This window comes from Serinus canaria, chromosome 11 (genome assembly GCF_022539315.1).
Source record: "Serinus canaria isolate serCan28SL12 chromosome 11, serCan2020, whole genome shotgun sequence".
Classification (NCBI taxonomy): domain Eukaryota; kingdom Metazoa; phylum Chordata; class Aves; order Passeriformes; family Fringillidae; genus Serinus; species Serinus canaria.
The window spans coordinates 10,391,427-10,411,665 of record NC_066325.1 but is presented as its reverse complement, the minus strand read 5'-3'; the positions used below and the strand labels follow the sequence as shown (position 1 = coordinate 10,411,665).

At 38.1% G+C, this 20,239-nt stretch overlaps 1 protein-coding gene across 6 annotated transcripts in view; it reads right to left on the bottom strand.

The window, feature by feature from the left end:
- Window positions 1-348: 348 nt before the first annotated feature.
- The window catches only part of FTO (FTO alpha-ketoglutarate dependent dioxygenase), a 222,211-nt gene continuing 202,320 nt past the window's right edge, over window positions 349-20,239 (bottom strand). For all 6 annotated transcript variants that reach the window (XM_050978819.1, XM_050978821.1, XM_050978817.1 and 3 more), the window contains one exon: window positions 349-3,744. In XM_050978819.1, coding sequence (XP_050834776.1) covers window positions 3,591-3,744 — 154 coding nt within the window. In that variant the 3' untranslated portion in view covers window positions 349-3,590. The remainder of the gene's footprint in view (window positions 3,745-20,239) is intronic.

Genomic DNA, 20,239 nt, shown 5'->3' with positions numbered 1-20,239 from the left:
CTTTACACACTGCAATATTTTAGTAGTGTGTAAAGAGTCACCTTTCATGATGGATTTTAATAATATTTTGATTTCTGTGCTGTGACATGAATGGAATCCCTGAATCTGCCCCACTGCATTAATTAGTCCAGCATGATTTTATACTGCATCTTGTACCATTACCAGTGAATTTAAAACCATATTCAGGTGATAATAAGACAACTGATTTGGATATTTGTTATGGTGCATGCTACCCATCCTGCAGAGTTTTCAGTCAGTGATTACTCATAGCATTCTTATTTACCTTTTAAATAATCAGAACCTTCTGTAAAGCTTAGAACATAAGTATTATGCCTTTAAAATCTACTGTATTGAGATTAATTTTATTTATTTACATAACCTTTTCAAGAGAAGAAAAGACCTATGGGATAAAATATTTTCATATACACGGATATGAACAAAGCATTATAAAAACATCTCTAATTACGTTGCATAACACAGCAGTTTTCTATCAAATACTTTAAAACAGTCTGTATCTTTCATCCCCAAAATTACAGAAACAATAGAAGTTTTTCATTTTCTGCCAACATTTTCTTTCTATCAGTGTAAAACCAACTCTGTATCAGATTTATAAAAGAAAGCCCTTGCCTTGAGCATTTCATTTGTACCGGTTCCATGTTTAGTCAGTAGCTTTTGTAAAATTGATGAATATTGTCTAAAGGCAAGTGCAGACAGGCAAACAGATCTGTATCTTCTGCAATCCATTTAGCCTGACACACACGTGCAAGGGAACTATTTTACCTCAATTCAGTCCTGGCTGATGAAAAGTAAATGTAAGCAAAATCGTGAACTTCACCATTTTAAAAGAGCCACTGAATTTAATGTCAAAAGTTAATTTATGCTCTCACCTCTTCCTTGAAAAAACTTGACCTTGGTCTTCATGCTTCTAAAGCATCCAGGCTTGGCAAACAATTGCTATACACAGAACATTAACTAGAGGCTGTGTCTTCCAGCTCTTTCAAAAAGGAAATGGGTTATCTAATGCTGGAATATAAATGGATTGCTAAAGAATCATTGAAACAAGCTAAATTATAACTACTTCAATAAAATAAAGAAATCTTCAAAGTATTTGTCAGCTGCTAGCACATAATCCAAACACAGCAATCATTTATGGTTGATCTCTCAGATTTTTTATATATATTTACCTTTAACTGTGTTCTCCTTTTGGGGTACCCTTTGGCATTACTATGTGCTTCAAACAGTTCCACCATCTTACTCATGTTATTGCTATCAACTCCTGTGGGCTTTGGAGATATGAAACCTTCTCATACTTCTGCATTTCAACTGAGCACAATCAGGTTATACTGATTTAGATGATGCAAGACTGGAATGCAACACTGAGCCCTAAACCACTTGATTATTGGTATTTTGGCAGTCTTATTCCAAAGGTGTTCATTTATCCATACCAATGATAACCATGGCTTAGATAAGAGCTATCTGACTGCACTGAGACTAATAATAGTTCAGCTAATTCACTACCTTAAATCTTCATGCACAGGCAAGACCTGGGTACATGTATTCTAAAAATTCTGTTATTACTGCCAGCAGTCTCCTAATAGATTTGGGATTGTTTTGGTTTGGTTTTATTTTTACTGCTGCTGGAAATAATTATTTTCCAATCATTTTTTTAATAGCTTTGCCTCCACTTCAGCTACAAACTACATCATTGATGTGCCTTCTCTCCCCTTTGTGGCGGTCAGATTTCTTTCAATAGTGTGATCCCCATGGATTTTAGCAGTGCTTAATTAAACACAAAGTAATCGTAACATAACAGCATAAATAAACAGTCCCCCTAAACATTGTGCTACCACTGTTACAACATTAGCTTGTCTGAATTCATATTGCTCATTTCCAAAGCAATATCTGTTTCTGAGAACTGCCTTTTCAAAGGCAGAATTCCCACATCTCCAGCTAGCTTTTCTCTAAGTGATCTCCAAAGCAAACAGTGTTTAGTGTGGCACCAATCCAAATATGCCACTGGTAAAGCCAGCTTTAACTAGTGCAGGGAAGAGAAAGCTATGCCCATAGCAGTATTTCCAAATGTTATGAAATCTATGGCACAAGAGACAACAGATAAATGTGTGGATCATGGTAATATTATAAACCTAGTTTAAGTAATAACTTACTCTTCAGAGAGTCTTTACATTCCACAGGATAGCAAAAAGTTCTCACAGAAGCCCAGGACTATGATGGAAACCCTAGATTCAAGTATTTATACTTTTGCTGGCACAGCTTTACCTAAAGTCTTATGAGGTACAACCTCTACTTGAAATAATTGTCCTGGCAAAAGCTGGTAGGTGTGGACACAGTTTTATACCACTAAAACTGAATTTTTACTGGCACAGCTTCCTTAACTCCAGGGAGGTCTGGCATATGTTATACTGTCAAAAGCACAATTTTAGGAGTACAAGCCTCATCCACACACACAGCACTTTGCCAGTACAGAAGCTGGTGTGTTCTGGGTGAGCTCAGCCTCAGCAGAGACTTTAAACAGCACATTAGCACGGGAGGCATATTCATTTCTTGGTGGCAATGTCAAACTCTGAACCTTACTGGCTTCTTTGGTAACACAGCCTGAGTGCTTTTTCACCATAATGATTTTCTGCTTTTTTGTGGCAAAGTTGGACACCAGTCCAACCAGTTCAGACAAAATAGCAATTTACCTAATCAAAATTCTCTGTCTCATTCAGGGAACTCTGTATCGTCCCACACATAATTGTTCTTTTTATAGCATGTTACTACAAAACATCAAAAACTGCTTTGTTTCTCAGAGTTTTTGGGTTTGTGCTCACAGATCTCACTTGATGCTGCAATACCCAGTAGCACACAATCTAAATCTAGTTTCTCAGGGGACCAAACAACCCAAATGGAAGGTCTTACTTAGGTCCATCACCTCTTTAGGCAATGCACTGGGAAACCTGACCTCAGAATAGGATTCACAACATGCAGAAACAAAGCAGTGATTAGGAACTGAATTCTGAATTCCAGGGAGCCCAGGAGATACAGACTCATATCAGAAATCTCTCTTAGTAGTACTCTGTTGCCATGAGGCAAAACAGTAAGAAAGTCTTGGGATCGATGTTAGAATGCTCCTACAGAATTCCTCATCTGAAAAATGCTCTGTGCAGGCTGTGGAGCCTCCCTCACTTGGGGACATTCCAGAAGTGTCTGGACACAACCCCGTGCCTGTGCTCTGGGAGGGAGGTTGGACCTGATGATCCCACTGTGGTCCCTTCAAACTTGACCCAGTCTGTGATTCTGTGAAGTACAGAGATCTCTGGGCTGTAGGGTCAATGGGAACTAGAGTGGAGGAGGAGGGAATTCAGGCTGGTGTTCTGGACTTCAGGCCTTACAAACACACACTTCTGTAAATTTGGGGCTGGTCTTTTTTATTATGAAACAGTAACTAAGCTACTGTGTAAAGACTGGTAAAATCTGCATTGATACATAAAATAACATACAATCAAGATAAAGCTGAAAAGATTTAGGACAACGACAAAGCTTCTCCCCAGATGACCAGCATCAATAATTCTAGGCTGGAAGGTCTCTTGTTATTCTATCCATTGAACAAGATTTTGTAGATAAGCAATTACTTCTTCTAGATCGTATGGCAGAGGCATATTACATTCATCATCATCTGTCCAGAAGGGGTGGCATTCTGGTCTCTGGTCCTCTGGCAAGCTCTCTGCTGCGTCTGACTGGCATCTGCAAAGAAAGGTAAGCAGATAAACCACTTAAGTAAAAGTGTTTCAAGAAACTGAATACTCAGCAAGGATACATATGAGCATTAATTTAAAGAAAAAGATGTTAAAAAAAAAGAAATACGACATCTTCTGACACCAAGTGGATTGCACATCTCCAGTAAAGTTGATTTCTGTTGTAGGCTTTGTATTTTCTATAGGGATTTCTCAAAAAGCCAATCACAGAGAAAACTCAGTTTGTGTTCCTTTATATGGTGAATTATTTTTTCATTATCTCAGCTGTTATTTAAAGTATGTGATTAAATCATTATCAGATTTAAATGTTTGCTGGTATCCAATGTATTACTAGATTATTGAGAAAGATTAAACTGAATTTACTGCATTAAGGTCAGGGGGGATAGATTAAACAACATTAAAGAAGCCAGACTAGCTTTGTAGATTCTGGAGATTTACAAGTGTATCAACCTGCTTAGCAGTGAAAAAGGCACTATAAAAAGAGAAAATTCTTTAAAGAAAAATGGAAATAGAGGTTAATAACAACTTCCAGTGATGAATGGGTGGGCAAAACTTCAATAAAATTAAATTAAGAGGCTAGTGTATGTTGGTCCCCAGAGAAAATGTTTAAATTACAATGTTTTTTATTAAATGGATTATTAATCAATACTAGTGAAGTCTAATTATAATATTCAACTGAACTGCAGCCTGAAGAGGAAAGTTTATATAAGTGGCAACCATCACATCTCTAAAGATTAGACTAATACATGCCACGTCAAGAACATTGTCACAGCTCAAGGAGGATATTTCTCCCCTCCTCTTTTCCCTTCCCCTCAAATAATTTGCACATTGCTGATTAATTAGTTAATATTTGCAATGGGGAAAAAAAAGGAAAAACGCTGAGAATTACCTTAATTTTGGTACATATTGCATGTCCATATAGCTCTTTAAAGAGATAAAAACCAAATTGCAGGAATGCACTTTTATCTCTTGTATGACATTTTTAAAAATGTGTCTTCTATAAAGCACATAATTTTTGTAAGAACTTAAATATTGTTTTAAACATATATGCATCTTTCACCTCAGCAGATTGAACTCCAAGAACACTGACACACACTCAACTTCCTTGTCCACACCACTGACCTTCTGGAAGAGACTGTTGCCAAATGAAAGATGCCTTCTTCTCCTGGGAATTATTAATAGCAGTGTAATCCCCATGAGAAAACATACTTCAGCTTTACACCCATGTTGGTGGGTGGTTAATTGCTGCACCAGCATCCTGGGCACTCAATCCATCGTACATTACACCACAAGGACAGTATTAACACAGAGCATTCCAATATATCTTCAGCTCTCCACATCAGCCCCTGATAATAGCATCTGTTAACATGCACTAAGTACTATTATGTAGCACATCACTTCATAAATAATAAGATTAGCCGACCTCAGGGCCCTGGGAAGAGTAATGTGTTTAAATGTTCTCATTATTTATTTAAAACAAGAATTAAAGGAACAGAAGCTACTTGTGACAATCCTCTTAGCATAAATATTAAACTGTTTGCATTGATAAGCTGCACTGTACAGAATAACAGAGGATTTGTTTTGCTGGCTGCTTTATAATAGTTGTTATAGCAAATGCAGTTTAGTGTGTGAGTTCTGAGAGGTACTTAACTGATTGTGCCATCATGTTCTGAAGACATTTTCCAAATTATATAAAGGAACAGGAGAAAATTAATATGCAGGGGAAGCTGAAACTAATTACAGCATAACTCTATAAGGCTTTTAAAAGCTTGCTTTATTTTCTGTCTTGGCACCAAATAATACACTCAGTTTGGTGGGTAGTATAAGACATTCCAGTTTAAGCATTTCCATCCTAAAGTGGAGAAATTAACTATGTAGTGATTATTGCAGATGACAAATCACAAAGCTCAGCCAGTAAATACTGCAAAACTCAGCTAATAATAATAATAATAAAATAAACATTTTCTCTCTCCCACATCTATTAACAACAGTTTTCACTGAGAGAAAAGATATATCAACCTTTAGCTTCCTCAGCATTTCAGAGTCCTCTTTTTACCTTTCATGTCTTTTTTTCCCTTGTTCTCTTACACAAACAGATTGACCAGCTCTTCCCTCACACGTGGGTGTTTGTGTTGCTGTAAATGTGGTGGCAGTCACAGTGGTGCTGTGCCTGGACAGCCCAAGAGCCCCTGCTTGCTACTTTCCCTTTTCTATATTTGTTACCAGCAGAGCCATTGCTGAGAAGCCTCCCCACAGCCAAGCACGCGCCTCAACTTCCAGGAGATCACGCAGTTGGGGAAGTTTTAGCCATAGCATATTCCATGGGAGGGATTAGAGGAATGGAAGCGTGTCAGGTCCTCAGACTTGCTGTGCCAGTCTGATGACAGAAATGCATCAATGTGCTGTAAAAATACAAAAAAGGGAGAGCAGTGCCACAGCACTCCAAGTTCAGCGATCCCATGGTGCTTTTGTCCTGTTGGATTTCCACAGCTTTGCTCCACACTAGCAGGAACAGCAGGGAATGATACATTCTTATAATTTGTCAATCATCTATTTAGACCAAAATTCCAACCCCTGTGCCGGATCTGCTGACATCAAAGACAGCTTAAATTTTTCATATTCAAAGCTATGGGGCTGGTTTTCCACTGCACCTGGCAGTTCAATAAGCAATCCACCTGAACAGCTCCCACAGTCTGGAACATGGTCAAAAATGTTCTTTCTCACTCAGAACTAGGGTGCAAAAACCAGACCTTTCTAGATGAGTTAAAAAAAAAAATTTTACAGGAGAAATTGTTCCTACAACGGTCTTTTATTTGCAGCAGTGGAACAGAGCTGAAGATGTTGCCAAAAGCAGAGCAACATTTAAAACTGAATCAGAACAATCTAAGGCATCTAAATGATTGCACAGAATGATTTTAAATTCTTTGTATCTGACAGTTAAAATGAGTTAGCAACAATACCTCCTGATACATAAAGAAAAACAAAAGAAGGCTGCAAACATTGAGCTGTGGTGGTAGCGGGAAAGTATGAAGAGTTACAATATTGTAAGTTAAATGAAAATATTCCATATCAATTTAAAACTGTTATTTGAGTTACTAGAGTCAAAACTCCAAAAGAAAATAGAACTCATCTCTGCATATTATATGTAAAAACTGTGTAAAGAGTGGAAATCACACAAACTTTGAAATACAGAATAGATTCCTTCAATACTTTATCTGCAGCAGGAGAACAGGAAAACTGCTGTGATATATTTCAGAGCAATTTAGCTGCAACGCCTTGACAGTAAGTGTTCAATAACATATTATAGAAAGAATTGTTTGTTTATGGAATGCACAAAACTCCACGGTCCCTACTTTCTTCCTAAAACAATCAAGACTTGTGACAGTTTCAATTTAAAAATTCCATTTTTAGTTACTGTTGAAGAGCACGTTCTCACTACCTCTACCCTCTAAAGTTCTCCGATTTTTCATAACTTTTGATCTGTTTTTGACAAAACGGACTTTGCTCATTAATATTTATTGCTATTTATTAATATGTTCAACTAAGTGATGACAAGCATTTGTTTGACTGTTTGACTATTTGCATAGCAGCAGATGATGCTTTCCCTGGAAGGTGGCTGGTATCTCCCTGGGCAGGTGTGCATCCACTGAGACAGACACTTGCCTGGTCACGGTTCCCTGGGCTGCACTGATTTTTGATCATCAGGGTGTCATCTACATTAGAGGACACTGATCACAATGCTAAAATTAACCAAGCTAGCTAAAGTGTGTGTTAATTATGAGTATGCAAGCAGTCAATAAAAGGTTAATGCAAAAGTCAAGGGATAAATTTCTTTCAGTATTGCATCACTCTACTGACTAAATGACTAACATTATGCTTTGTTTTTAATCGATATATTTTACAGTAATGCGTGAGTCATTGATTTGAAAAAATGTCTTTTTTCTAACAGTTAAGTTTTGCAACTACTAAACATCAAGTGCCAATATACTTAAACCACTCTTTCTTCAGAGCAGATACCTTTTTGTTCCACTGTCAGGAACAGGAATGCATAGAAGGCAAGAGGCAGCCTCAGGTTCTGCGTGATTAATGCGAGTGATTAATGCAAATAAGAATTATTACCTAGGAACCTAAATAAGGTACTGTGAATCAGAGTCCCTGGATTCTCCTGCACTGTTTGTCTACTCCACAGGAGCACAGTCAAATCAGATCAATAGGGGTCAATCAGTGGTTCAGACTGCACAGGCATATTAAGAGTGAGGAGAGGATAAAAACAGCCCTGTTTCTGAGATAGTACTAATTTATTTACCTACGCCCAGCAGTTCATGGACCAGTGGAGATGAACATGGAAATTCACAGGGTAAGATGAGGAACAGGTCTGGCTGATCTCCCCATGCTGACATGGTCAGAAGGGGAGGATGGGACATTTGCCCTGCAGGTACAAAAGCACACACTCACCCATACCTGCTTACTCCAGCACTCCTGAAATTTTATGTTTTTTATATGGGGAGCTATTTTCTCCCTCCATTCATGCTGGAATGAAGGTGTTACTGTACTGGTATTCAAAACTTCAGGGTAAGTTTTAAAACAATGGCCCAGGCAAAAGAAGCATTTGGATCACTTAACTAAGACAAATGCACTCCTGAAACTCAGACTGATATTCCCTAAAATGGCACAGCTCTGCTGCTGTTCTGAGTAAGGGGAACAGCAGCAACTTCTCTAGACACCATCTTCCACTCTTAAAACTCACAATGACTTTGCAATATGAGTCTGATCAAATATGGGTTATTAATGCTACAGAGCTCTGCTGTGGAACACAAATCCTACCAGTACAGGTACCTGGGACAGAGAGATTTGCCTTTAGGTTTGGATTTTTTTTTCATTCCTCAAACAATTACTCCACATGGAAATTATTGTGTAAACCACGTGTAGTTACTCTAACCTCAGTGCTGGGATAATCCCATGTCATTTCAAGATGACACTAGGTTGCCAGAGAATACACAAGACAGACCTTACTCCAGCCTGGACCACCTGTATCCAAGGGAAACCAGTCCTATGCTCTCCCAGAGCTTTTTCTGCAGAACTAATCCAAGACATGAGATCTACACTGGGAGTTGAAACTTAACTTGTTTATAGTCAAGACATATTGAAAGCTTGACTTCTGATTTAGCTTATTTTAGAAGAAATAGCATAAATGGAATCAGTATTTCAGCTGGAACTTCACCAAAGGTGTTTTGTGGGGTGTTTGGAAAATGGGTTGACTAATGCTCCATCATGACACAAGGTTAGGGTGGAATACTTTCTGACCTCTTTGTTCAAACTCTGTAAAACATAAAGAAGCTAATAATTAAAAATCCTTCACTTGGTATTAACTTTTTTAGTTTGCATCCTAAAGACTATTAAAAAACCCTACAGGATGGAGAAAATATGAATATACTGAAATACCATTTTTATATGACTATATCACCAACAAAATTCGAATTTTTCATGCCAAAATGGACATTTTGAAAGTTATTGAGTCCAATCTAGACAAAATATTTTCTTAGTTTTTCTTAGTTAACCAATCAGAAAATTGCCAGTTTTGACAGAAATCGTTTCTTTCAGTTTTTCCCTGCTTGTCCCTCCTGTGACTCTGCACAAGTAAAACCTTCCCAGGTTTACTCTACCTTTTAAGAATAAAAAAAAAACCAAATTAAATCAATATTTGACTTTGCAAACTAGATTTTAGAAGCGCTGGTCCCAGATAGGCAGTGAAATGAAGTGGCCAGATGGAAAGAGAACAGTGCTTCATTCTTTTGGACATCTAATCCCCAGAGCATTCCCAAGAAGTCTGTCCCATTTACAGTAAGTCATCACTGATGTTCTTTCATGTGCTGTAACTACAGCGTGCTCGGCCAGAAATAATGGCTGAGACCAGGACTGCATTTATAAAAGGGACAAAAAGAGTTTGTTTCCAGATAAGAAACTTGAAAAGAGAATGCCAGTCTTAGGAAAGGGACAGAGGCAATACCAGTTAAATATTTACCTAAGGAAAAAAAAAAAAAGTATCAGCTGCACAAAGATGCAAGAACAAATACATTTGCTGGCACATCAGATGATCTCTGCCTGTTTCTTCCAAAAATTGATAATGGTTCATGTCACTGGTGCTTTTGGCCCTTACCACAGAACCAACCTTTACAGTCACTGCCTCAAGAGCTTCACACCTTCAAAATAAACCATTCCATTGGAAATGAGGACACTGCTGCAATATCCTGAGGCATCACTGGTGACAAAGTGGGATAGCCTGAAAACAGCCAGCCTTGTGTGCACTTTGACAGCGTGAATCTATAGCAGAGCCCATCTTTAACACTGGCCTGCAGAGTGCATTTTGCTGTTCCACAGAAAAGCAGGGAAGAGATCAATGAACCTGACACTAAACAGGGTGAAACAACAGTTGCATCAGCTTGAAAATGTCAGAGTTTCTATTATTACTCAAATAGTAAACCAGGTAAATATGAGAAAAACCCTCCAGATGTTGAAACAACAGCAACCAAAGCACTGGTGGAGTCCAACCAAAAGACTTTTCAAGTGGTGCACCAGTGTGCTTCACATGCATTTGTAGAAAGAAATTAAACTCGAAATCATTTAAAAAAACCATTTTGCTTCGTCTTAACTGTAAAGAACTTAAAATACTTCCCCTCCACAATATCAATTAAAATCTGTCAAAATGTACATCAGTCTTTCTAAACTATTTAGGTCAGAGACCAAGGAAAAGGATAAACTTTTGCTTCAGCTACAGAGTGGGGATTGTAAAGTCCTGAAACCTCCAAAACATTCCAGCTCTGGGTGGAAAGAATGAAAGAAAAGAGGAAATAATAATTTCCTTTCTCCAAGGCAGTAATCTCTACTGTGGGGTATTTAATAAACAGAAATCTACCTGACTTGTGATGAGTTTATCAGTGACCTTCCTCACCATGTCCACCAGCTCTCCCCTATAAAGGGCAGTGCCCAGGAGCACAGAACAGTCCTGGCATCTATGCATGATGTGGATTTGACTTCTCCAGACACAGCTTTTCCCCTCCTTTGTGTCCAACAGACCCAGAAACTGTCCGTGAGAAAATCAGTGCACCTCCTATTCCCACAGGAGAATGTCTGTGTGGGGCAGCCTCAATTCCATGTTTGTTTGATTTTTTAATTAAGAAACATCACTACTCACTATAAAGTGTAGGGGGTAGGGAAATCCCCCAGAGAAACACTGAATAAATAACACGGCATTTGCTGAAAGATGAAGTTTAATCCAATTTAACTTATAGGTCTAAAAATTGCTCCCTTTCAGTCCTGTTTCTCAGATGCTTTTGTTTCCTGTTTTTAGAATAATGTGTATACAAGGAATGTATCCTGACTGTATGAGAAGCACGTTTATACATATTTATATGCACACCCCTTCACACCAATACTTGCAAAAAATCCCATTAGTCCAGAAGAGACAGCATTTAGGAGGAAATTTTCAGCACCACAGACATAGATTTAGTTACATACTTTTCATGATCAGCAATGGGAAGGGAGTTATTCCCACCGTGTTAAGAATATTTGGCTTTGACTTCAAACAACGTACAAATATATCAACCTCAATATAATTTATATTCTCTCAGAAGGAACCTAAAATTCTCTAAGCCTTTGCTGAGACATCTGATGTTCCAGTTCCCTCTGTTGCACTGTGTGATCGGCTGTTTTATTTCACTTGCAATCCTTGCTTCCCTATGATTTTTTTCAGACAAAGAAACAAAATGTCTGCTATATGCTGAGTATAAACACAGCTGACTTGTTTTCCCCAAAGTATCGATTTTATGCACTTTTAAAATAACTATTTTCATTCTGTTTGCATAATCAGCTGGGGCATTGTTCCTCTACATTTGCAGAAACACAGATGGAATTGCTGATTTGGAGCCTTTGGAGAGATTTTATAGTATTCTCCAGAATCTAAGCTTCTATTAAAATAAGGTTTCAAGCACTTCTGGTTGTGAAGATAGCCTGGACAATGTAATTTGATGCATGGTTATCTTGTTGAGTCCACAACCAGACAGACAGACGCAATAGCACCAAGGGAGCTGTGAATTTCCCCCACTTATTTTATTGGGTGTTTACTTGGGGCCAGATGCTCCCCTCTGTTGTGCAGAACAGCGTTAAATGACTGAAAAAAGAGAGGAAAAGGAAATGGAAATAAAAACCAACAAAGAGGAGAAAAGGAAATCCCCACAGCCCACTTCCCAGGGGGCTACAGATGCCCTCCCTTGCCAGTATTAGACTGCTGGAAGATCTGGGGCTCAGCCATGCATATGGCACATTTTTTTGAAAGACACTGTGTTTTCCAAAATAATGTCATCTGAGAAGTTAATGATGCTTCCAGCATCTTTTACTCTTTCACTTTATCTTCTGTATTCTTTCTATGTGAAAGTCATCTAGGTAAGCAAAAATATAAACATAGGAACTTTTAAAATGACACGGAAGGAGGATGGCCTTCCCATTTAATGCCACCTCATTCAAAATAAGCAAACCCATTTTCCAAAGAACTTCAGATCTGGAGGCTCTGCCCTTCTGCAAGAAAGCTAAAACATTTTCCTTGTTGAGTGTATGATTTTCCATAAGGCACCTTTTCATGTTAATAAAAATCAACTGCTGTATGACAAATCCCTGATATATAAGGAAAGTAAAATCAAAGGAAACATGACTGAATGCAGCTAACAGCAACCACCTTACCTGATCCTTAAATCAGTCTGCAGAGAAAGGGTCTGTATCTCAGCATCAAAGCAATGTAATCCTTCCTGCACCACTCCTGCTGGCTGCAAATACAACCCACCCCCAAAATCCCCCAGCTTCCATCAGCACCAAAGCAAGGGTGACCCACAAGGGGAGCTGAATGGAGCTGCAGACCTTAGATGTTTGTAGTAAGCACTGTGCAAGGACTCCAAGTATGATTTTACACTGAACAGTGCTTTGTGCATGTATGGCTCACAAGGGAGGGTGACACCAATTGGAGATCCTGCCCCAGAAACCACCTGGATCCTCTCAGACTCTTCCTAAGACGCACCACTTGCCTGCTTTGCTCCATTTCAGTGAATTTGCACATTTCAATAGCCAAAAAGAAGCTATGATAGATGGATAATAGGCACCAAACAACTCCACGACTCTCTCAAGACTGAAATTAAAATCTTGTTTATCACTATAATCTGAGGCACAAATATATGTATGTACATACAGACATCTCTCTCTTTACACATATATATATATATATAGATATATATACTCACACACACATGTAAGAGGAGCTTATACCACCTCTTCTATCAAGAGCTATGGCCTTGAACTCCTAAGAGGCTTAGGAAACAAAGAAACAAACAAAACTGAAGGTTTATTGTGCTGCAGAAAGACATTGTCTTCCCTGTGTTGTGCACCTTGGCTGTAGCCTGCAACCAGAATGTTTATAACATATATTGGAACTCCTACTGTAAGAGCAATGCAATCCTGTGGGCTAAAACACAGTTTCTTTAAGGTCAACATGAGGTGAAATGGATGCAGGAGGGAACAAATAATAAGGAAATGAGAAAACAGATACCACAAAGACAGAGAGGCCCAAGAAGAGTTAGGGGTTTAGGAATAAAAAAAGAAAGCCTCATGTAACTAATCACATTTCAACCACTGCAGAATTTCTCCATGGCTACTGCTTTATTCAGTGATATTTTATGGATAAATCACTATAAAAATATGCCACAAAAAAATCCAGTGCTGGCAGACAAATAGACTTGATATCCCAGGAAATGCTACAGTACATCCAGCCACAAATAAAAATAATATGGCAACAATATGCTCAACAAGCTGCTTCTCTACAAGTGGAGTAAATCTTTCTGACTACCAAGCAAGACCTCAGAATTTTTTTCTATTACCATTTGGATTTCAAATAACTGCTAACATTATATAGAGATTTGAAATATCCTTTTCTACTTTCACTTGTAAACAATTATCATTGCCCAAATACAAGGTGAAGAAACATATTTCTTTACTTACTTTCAAGTTCAGCATCATTGTACCTCAAAATTTTTGAATCAAGGTAATCTGCAATATTTTTTAAGACCAACTAAAATTCCAGTACAGACTGGATGATGACTTAAAGTTACTAGACTGGACTATGCTTTAGTTTATGGAATATGATTGCATTCAATCAATTTAAACACAAGATGAAGTACATACATCTGATGCTGGCCTACATCCACAGCCATTATTTTCAGATGTACTTACAAAAAGTGAAAGATTCTGATCTATAACATCCTATCAGTGGACTTGAATTCTCTCAGCACCATGAAGACTTATTCACCCTAGTGAGCACCAAGATGCTGCTAGCAGGCAAAACCCAAAATGTCTATTGCAACAAACACATACAGCTCTTCATCTTACTTCTGCAGTTGAAAGATCTTTCTGACTGCAATATCAATGACTTTAAACCACAGACTAAGACTTTAGACCTTCTGGTGGTGCCAACTCCCTTGTTTTATATGCTATGATATATAGTCCTGGCTTTGAGCTCTCTCTATCACTACTGATGCTTTTGATGCTTTGTTCTCTTTTTACTTTAGGATGGAAAATAACAAATAATGCTGAGTTCTCTTCTTACTCTTGAATTCTTCTGATGTCTATCTTCAGAACTCTTCTAACATCCAATTTATGTCATTCTTTTTCTTTCTTATGCTGTGAATTTGAAACGAAAGAAGGTAACATAATATCCTAAGATCTATGGGCGACTGAAATGGCCTTCAGAGTAAACTTCAGAGTTACTCGTAAAACTACCTTGCCTCCACAGAAAGTAAAAAATTGCTTCTCAACAGATAAAGCAATGACTCCTGAAATTCTTCTTGAAGTTATTGCCACAGAGAACAGTCCAATCATAGTAAAGTATATGCTGCTAATGCCTTACGAGTAGTTCAGATGGGTTATTTTGATGGTATTTGAAAGGCAAAATTCAAATTCATTTATGTGCTCTCCCTTGACTTATTTTTTACCATGAAATGGCAACAAAACCCAAAGTTTGCTAACAAGAGAAGCTAACATCTGCTCTGCTGACTGACCTGCAAGGCTACTCACTTTATTTTATCCTATAATTCATCCTAAAACACCACATCAGAATTCCAATGACCTCTTATATTAGTTAATTAAAGACCTGATTCCATCTTCTCTCAGTTCTGAGCAAAATCCATAGACACACATGTAAATCTCACTGAGCTCAGTGAACTTTCAAACACATTGTGGTTTCAGCACAGGCTGGAAAGCTCCACTGTCTTGGGGCTGGGAGGTGATCTCTGCACAGCCATGCACGTACACAGGATTATCTGCAACCTTCTTAAGGACCCAAGGCAGCCATCCTGTCCCTACCCCAATGCCTCACTCTGCATTTAGTCTCAAGCTCCTGTGCTGCACTGAACATTCTAACTCGTGGACAAAAATTCATGGGCATTCCTGAAGTAATGCAGGACTTCAGGAACCTACCAGAGGAACTTCCCAGGGGTTTCTGAAAGTAACCTACATAACACTGTCAGGTTCCAGTCCAAGGTGAATAATTGTGTAATTTTTTGATGCCAAGGAAACAGAAATCTTTTGTTGTTGGGCGCCATTGACTATCCATCCCTCCATATTTTGTGCAAATTCATGAAAAATAAAGATATGTGTCATGGAAAGTATCCATTTCACTACTCTCACAAGTGACCTTCTGTTTTGTCTTCCTTTGTTCTGTGTCTGCTAAAGAACAGTTATTTAAACTCTAAGAAAAGTGGATGATTTTGGCCTTCTATATGTTTTATTTTGTCTAGGAATGTTGTATTTCAGACTCCATTTTTCCCAGCTTATATGTTGCCAGCTGAGCTTCCTTACAATGAAGTGCTGATGAAATTTTTTCTCTTCCTGTTACAAGAAACATTGCTTCTCTGAGTATGCAACTGACCTAATATCCCTCCCATGTTGTTTGCTATTTCAAATAAAATTGTGACCATATCAATCTACTATACAGTGTGGTCACCTTTTTCTCTGCTGAAATGCTATTACTCCAGCCTGTCATAATGCCAAGAAATGAATGTAAACTTTAAGGGTTTTGGCAGTAGCTTCATAATCCTCCTCTTTTCAGTCCAAACAGCAGGTGTCCCTTTTTCCTTTTTCCACTCTTGAGTGCTCCTGAGGAGTTATTAATCTGTAGTTTATATTTTTTGGATAAGTGCAGTTCTACATGGAAATTTCACCCTCTCTGCTGCTCACTGAAGTGCCAGTAGGCATGTTCAGGGAATTAATGACATTCCTCAGGAAGATGACAAGCCCATTTCCTTAGACCTTCTCCTACAGAGTTTGTCCTTTGCACTTTCACTTGAGCTCTTCCAGCATTCCACCACAACTGAGCAGAGAGGACACTGCTGCCTGCCCAAACACTGCCAGGCCTGGCTTAGCTATTTCTGATAAGAACTACCAGCTTCACCTCCCTTCTCCAAGACACAATGACTTCATCAGGTCCAGTTTAGCTAATGCTGGCTTGTCTGCACAGCCAGGGTGAAACACTGGTGCAATCACACTGGAACTACCTGCCCTTCTCTACCTGAGAATGCTCCATGCACTTCCTCCTTTTCTTCTATGTTCCTCCTGACAAGATACTAGGAAAAAGAAGTTTATTTACATTTTGTCTCGTAATTTAAATTAGGCACCAATCTTCTTGATATATTTGTGACCTTTCTAACTAGAAGGCTTCAAATAGCTTCAAGAGAACACCTTTGCATTAAACAGCAACAAAGTGTGTTCTTCCCTGCATTGCTGAATTTTAGGAATTAAATACTCTACTACCCATGTAAAACCCCTACTTGGCAGAAGTCAGTTAGGGCTGTGCCATCAAGCTTTTAGCAGTGTTCAAACCTGATTTATCTCAACTTGCTCCAGAATACATACACACAAACCACATCCACCTTTGAACACAGCCTCTTAGAGATGGTGATGTCTGGTCTGTGTTGGGCAATTAATTTGGGCCAGACTGAAGAACTCTGTGGCCCAATAATGCTGATTTGAATTCTGGAAATTACAGACTGCTGGAGTGCTACTATCATGACAAGGGAGATGGAATGCTCCTGGGATCCACAGGCTCTGCAGCAGATCATCAAGCAATGGAAAATCTGGTACAGCACTCATTTGACAGATAACATGAATATATAAAGCATGAAAATCAGTGCACTTTTTCTGGAAAACAAATATTGATGGACAAACAAAATGAGAATAACAAGGTATAGCCTTGTTTCCAGACTTTTAGAAGTAGGTTGAAGAAAACAGAGAAAAGAGACTGAGGAGACAGGTGAAAAACACATGATAATGATTTATTCAATTTGCTTAACTTACCAGATTTATAACTAATAGGCTGAGAGAAAGTATCTTATATGGAAGAGCTCCCTTGTCTAGAAGTGGAGGCTGAAATTTAAAAAAGAATTCAGAGAAATCTGCATACGCCTGTTTTTTACAGTGAAGTCAATCACATGCTGGGAAAAACTGTTAAAAGAACAGAACTTTCCTAATTTCTGACATCTTCACACCAAGAAAAGATTCCTGCCTGGAAACCACGCAGTTACACAGCTAGCACAGGCATAAAGGAACAAAATTTAGTAGCTTGTGATAGAAGTCAAAACAACTGACATACAAATCCCAAATACAATGATGCTCAAACTTTTATGTATCCATTCTTTCATAAGCTTGCTTTGAATAACACTTTCAACACTCCTTGTAATAGACTTCCTATAAAATTATACATTCTAAGTGGAAAACATACTCCAGGAGAATGAAAGAAGACAGAAGAGTTCTCTTTTCAAAGCCCAAAAGAATCAGTTTAGCCTTTGAACCCAACCCCACCATGGAGAGAAAAACCCTTCTGCAGGTGAAAAAAACCTTTTAGGAAGCATCACATTCCCCATTCCCTTGCAGTAGTTATAGACTGATATAAAGTCTACCAGTTATAGACTGGTATAAGTCTAATGTTTAATATACATAAATTTAACTGAAAAGAGAATTGACCAAAAGGTATGTACACACATAAATTTAATATTACATTTTGTGATGCAATTTGTGAAAAAATGAAATATATGAATATATGTAACTAAGCAGCATGTTTATATCTTCATTTACTTATTTTCTCTAAAGATATCATAGAATCACCAAAAATACAAGGTCACACTGGATCAAAGGACATCATCTTGCTTGTTCAGAATGTCATTATGGAAGGAGCAGGAAAAGCAGCTGTATTACAAGTTGCCTTTCCAGCTCTCACAAACAAACTATTAATGGAGAAAGCCAGTCCTTTATGGTACATTACAGGACCAAGGTCACCTGGGAAGCCACAAAGCCTCCCTGGCTACCCACCAGACCAACCTGATTAGTCACAGTAACCTTCTGCCCTTGCCAAGGGACTGATGGAAAAACCAGTTTTTCAGGAAGCTCTGACCTGGTGGTCAGACTCTTTAGAGGCAGTGACACAGAGGAGGTGCCTGAGATTCACCTGCAGCACTAAGGCACACTCACTACTGTCTGCTGGAATTACCAGGAGCATTATAATCATGTTGACAGTCACAAGTTCTCTAAACATGAAGACAGTCTAAACTCAGAGTCCATGTCAAGACTTCTGTCAGCTAAAGAGGAGCTGGCACAGAAACCAGGGAGGAAGTGGTCTTGGAAATAACCTGTAAATAACATGCCAGACACTTTAAAGCATTGTCTTCACAGTCCAGACTAAACTCATGCTTTCACTGTGTGGCTAAATTACAAACTCTGTGTGTTTTCCCTGTACTGAATCCTTTCCCATATTCCCACGAGAGCAAGAAGCAGTTTGACTTATTAAAACCTAATTAGCTCACTACAGAAAACAAATTACACATATAATATAAAATGTATTAGAACCCAGTGCAGTTTCCTTCTATATTATTCCTTCTTTCCTTTATTAGGATTGAGTAATCAACTGCATTAGAAGTTGATTGAATGGTCAGTGGAATGGTCACTGCTGGTGCCCATTTCACTGCACCAACAACTGGTTCCTGTAAACTTGCAGACTGCCAGAACCTCATAAGAGAAGGTGATATGGAAAAGAGGGGGGAATCTCTAGGTTGCAACCAGTTCTTCCACACCTTTATTTGGTTTCAGATTCTCTTTATTCCATCCCATGTGCTAGTGATTAATGAGGTTCTTTCTGTATTTACCAAAATAAGATAATTTGTTTGTCGTGAATCTATGAAAAGCCCTTTGAAGTTCTTCCTATGTTGGTCAAGGTAAAATATGGTATTTTCACTATAATTGTCTCAGTAGAATTCTACAAATTTAGGCACAAACAATGAATAAATGGATGTGGTTTATTTTATGAGTTTTGGGGATTTATTGGAGAGAAAGAAACAAATACTGAATAATGGTGAGAGACTACACACCTCCTTTAATGGACTGTCTGTGTAACTTCTGACTCTGTCCCCAAATTTGAGGATGATCTGGGACATGTCATTGAACTTTATGGTGCTGCAGTGCTCTAAACTGTAAAGAATAAACAGCTCCATATCAACAACTGATTAGAGGATGTTAGTTAGGTTTAATTGTTTGGCTTTCTGTTCTCTAAAGCAGTCTGAACTTTAAAGTGTTCACTGGATGTATCTCTAAAGATAAACCAGCTGTGAGCTCAGGAAATCAGAACCTATGAAAATGTCATTAATGTTACTTATGGAGTTTATAAATGTTTTATCTGTAACAGTTAAAGCTGTCACCTGAAAGGAAATGCAGTTTTGCATATTCCTATAAAATTCTTTTACTTAAAGCCCTATACAGTTAATTTAAAGTTCTAATTATATATGAACAAGGGCACTTATTTCAGTTTTATTCTAAAACAGTATAAAATTAGACAGCTTTTAATTTTGGTAATTAAAAAATTTTATTTCTGAAAATTAGTAATTTTGAGCATTCAAATAAGCATAGATGTAATTTCTGAAATAATTCCTCTTATTTCATAACTGCTATGAATATAAAAAGGGCATTTCTCTGACAAAGGCTAGAATAACTGAAGTAGCACATACAATTGGGTCTAATTCTCTGCAAAGCTCAAGTGAAGCAACAGCTTTGTATAAGTCTCTATGCCTTTTTAAAATAAATTTTTCTATTTCCAGGAGAGTTTTCTTGTATTTTTCTCCAAAGTATTTAACTGGGTTTCATTTAAGGAATTCCTTAAAACCTGTATGCCTAACTTTAAATATACCAAATGCTGTAATTAAAGCATATCAACTTCTCCAGTAGATAGTACTTACCTGTAAGCTCATCTCCTTCTAGGACATCTTTAACTGCTTTCTCTGCCCTCATCACTGCTCTATCCAAACACCAAACCCCCTTCTGATGTCACAACAATGTGCTCTCAACGCATGAGAAATCAGCACCTGAACTAGTGAGGAAAAAAAATAAAAATCTGCACTTTCTCTACACTG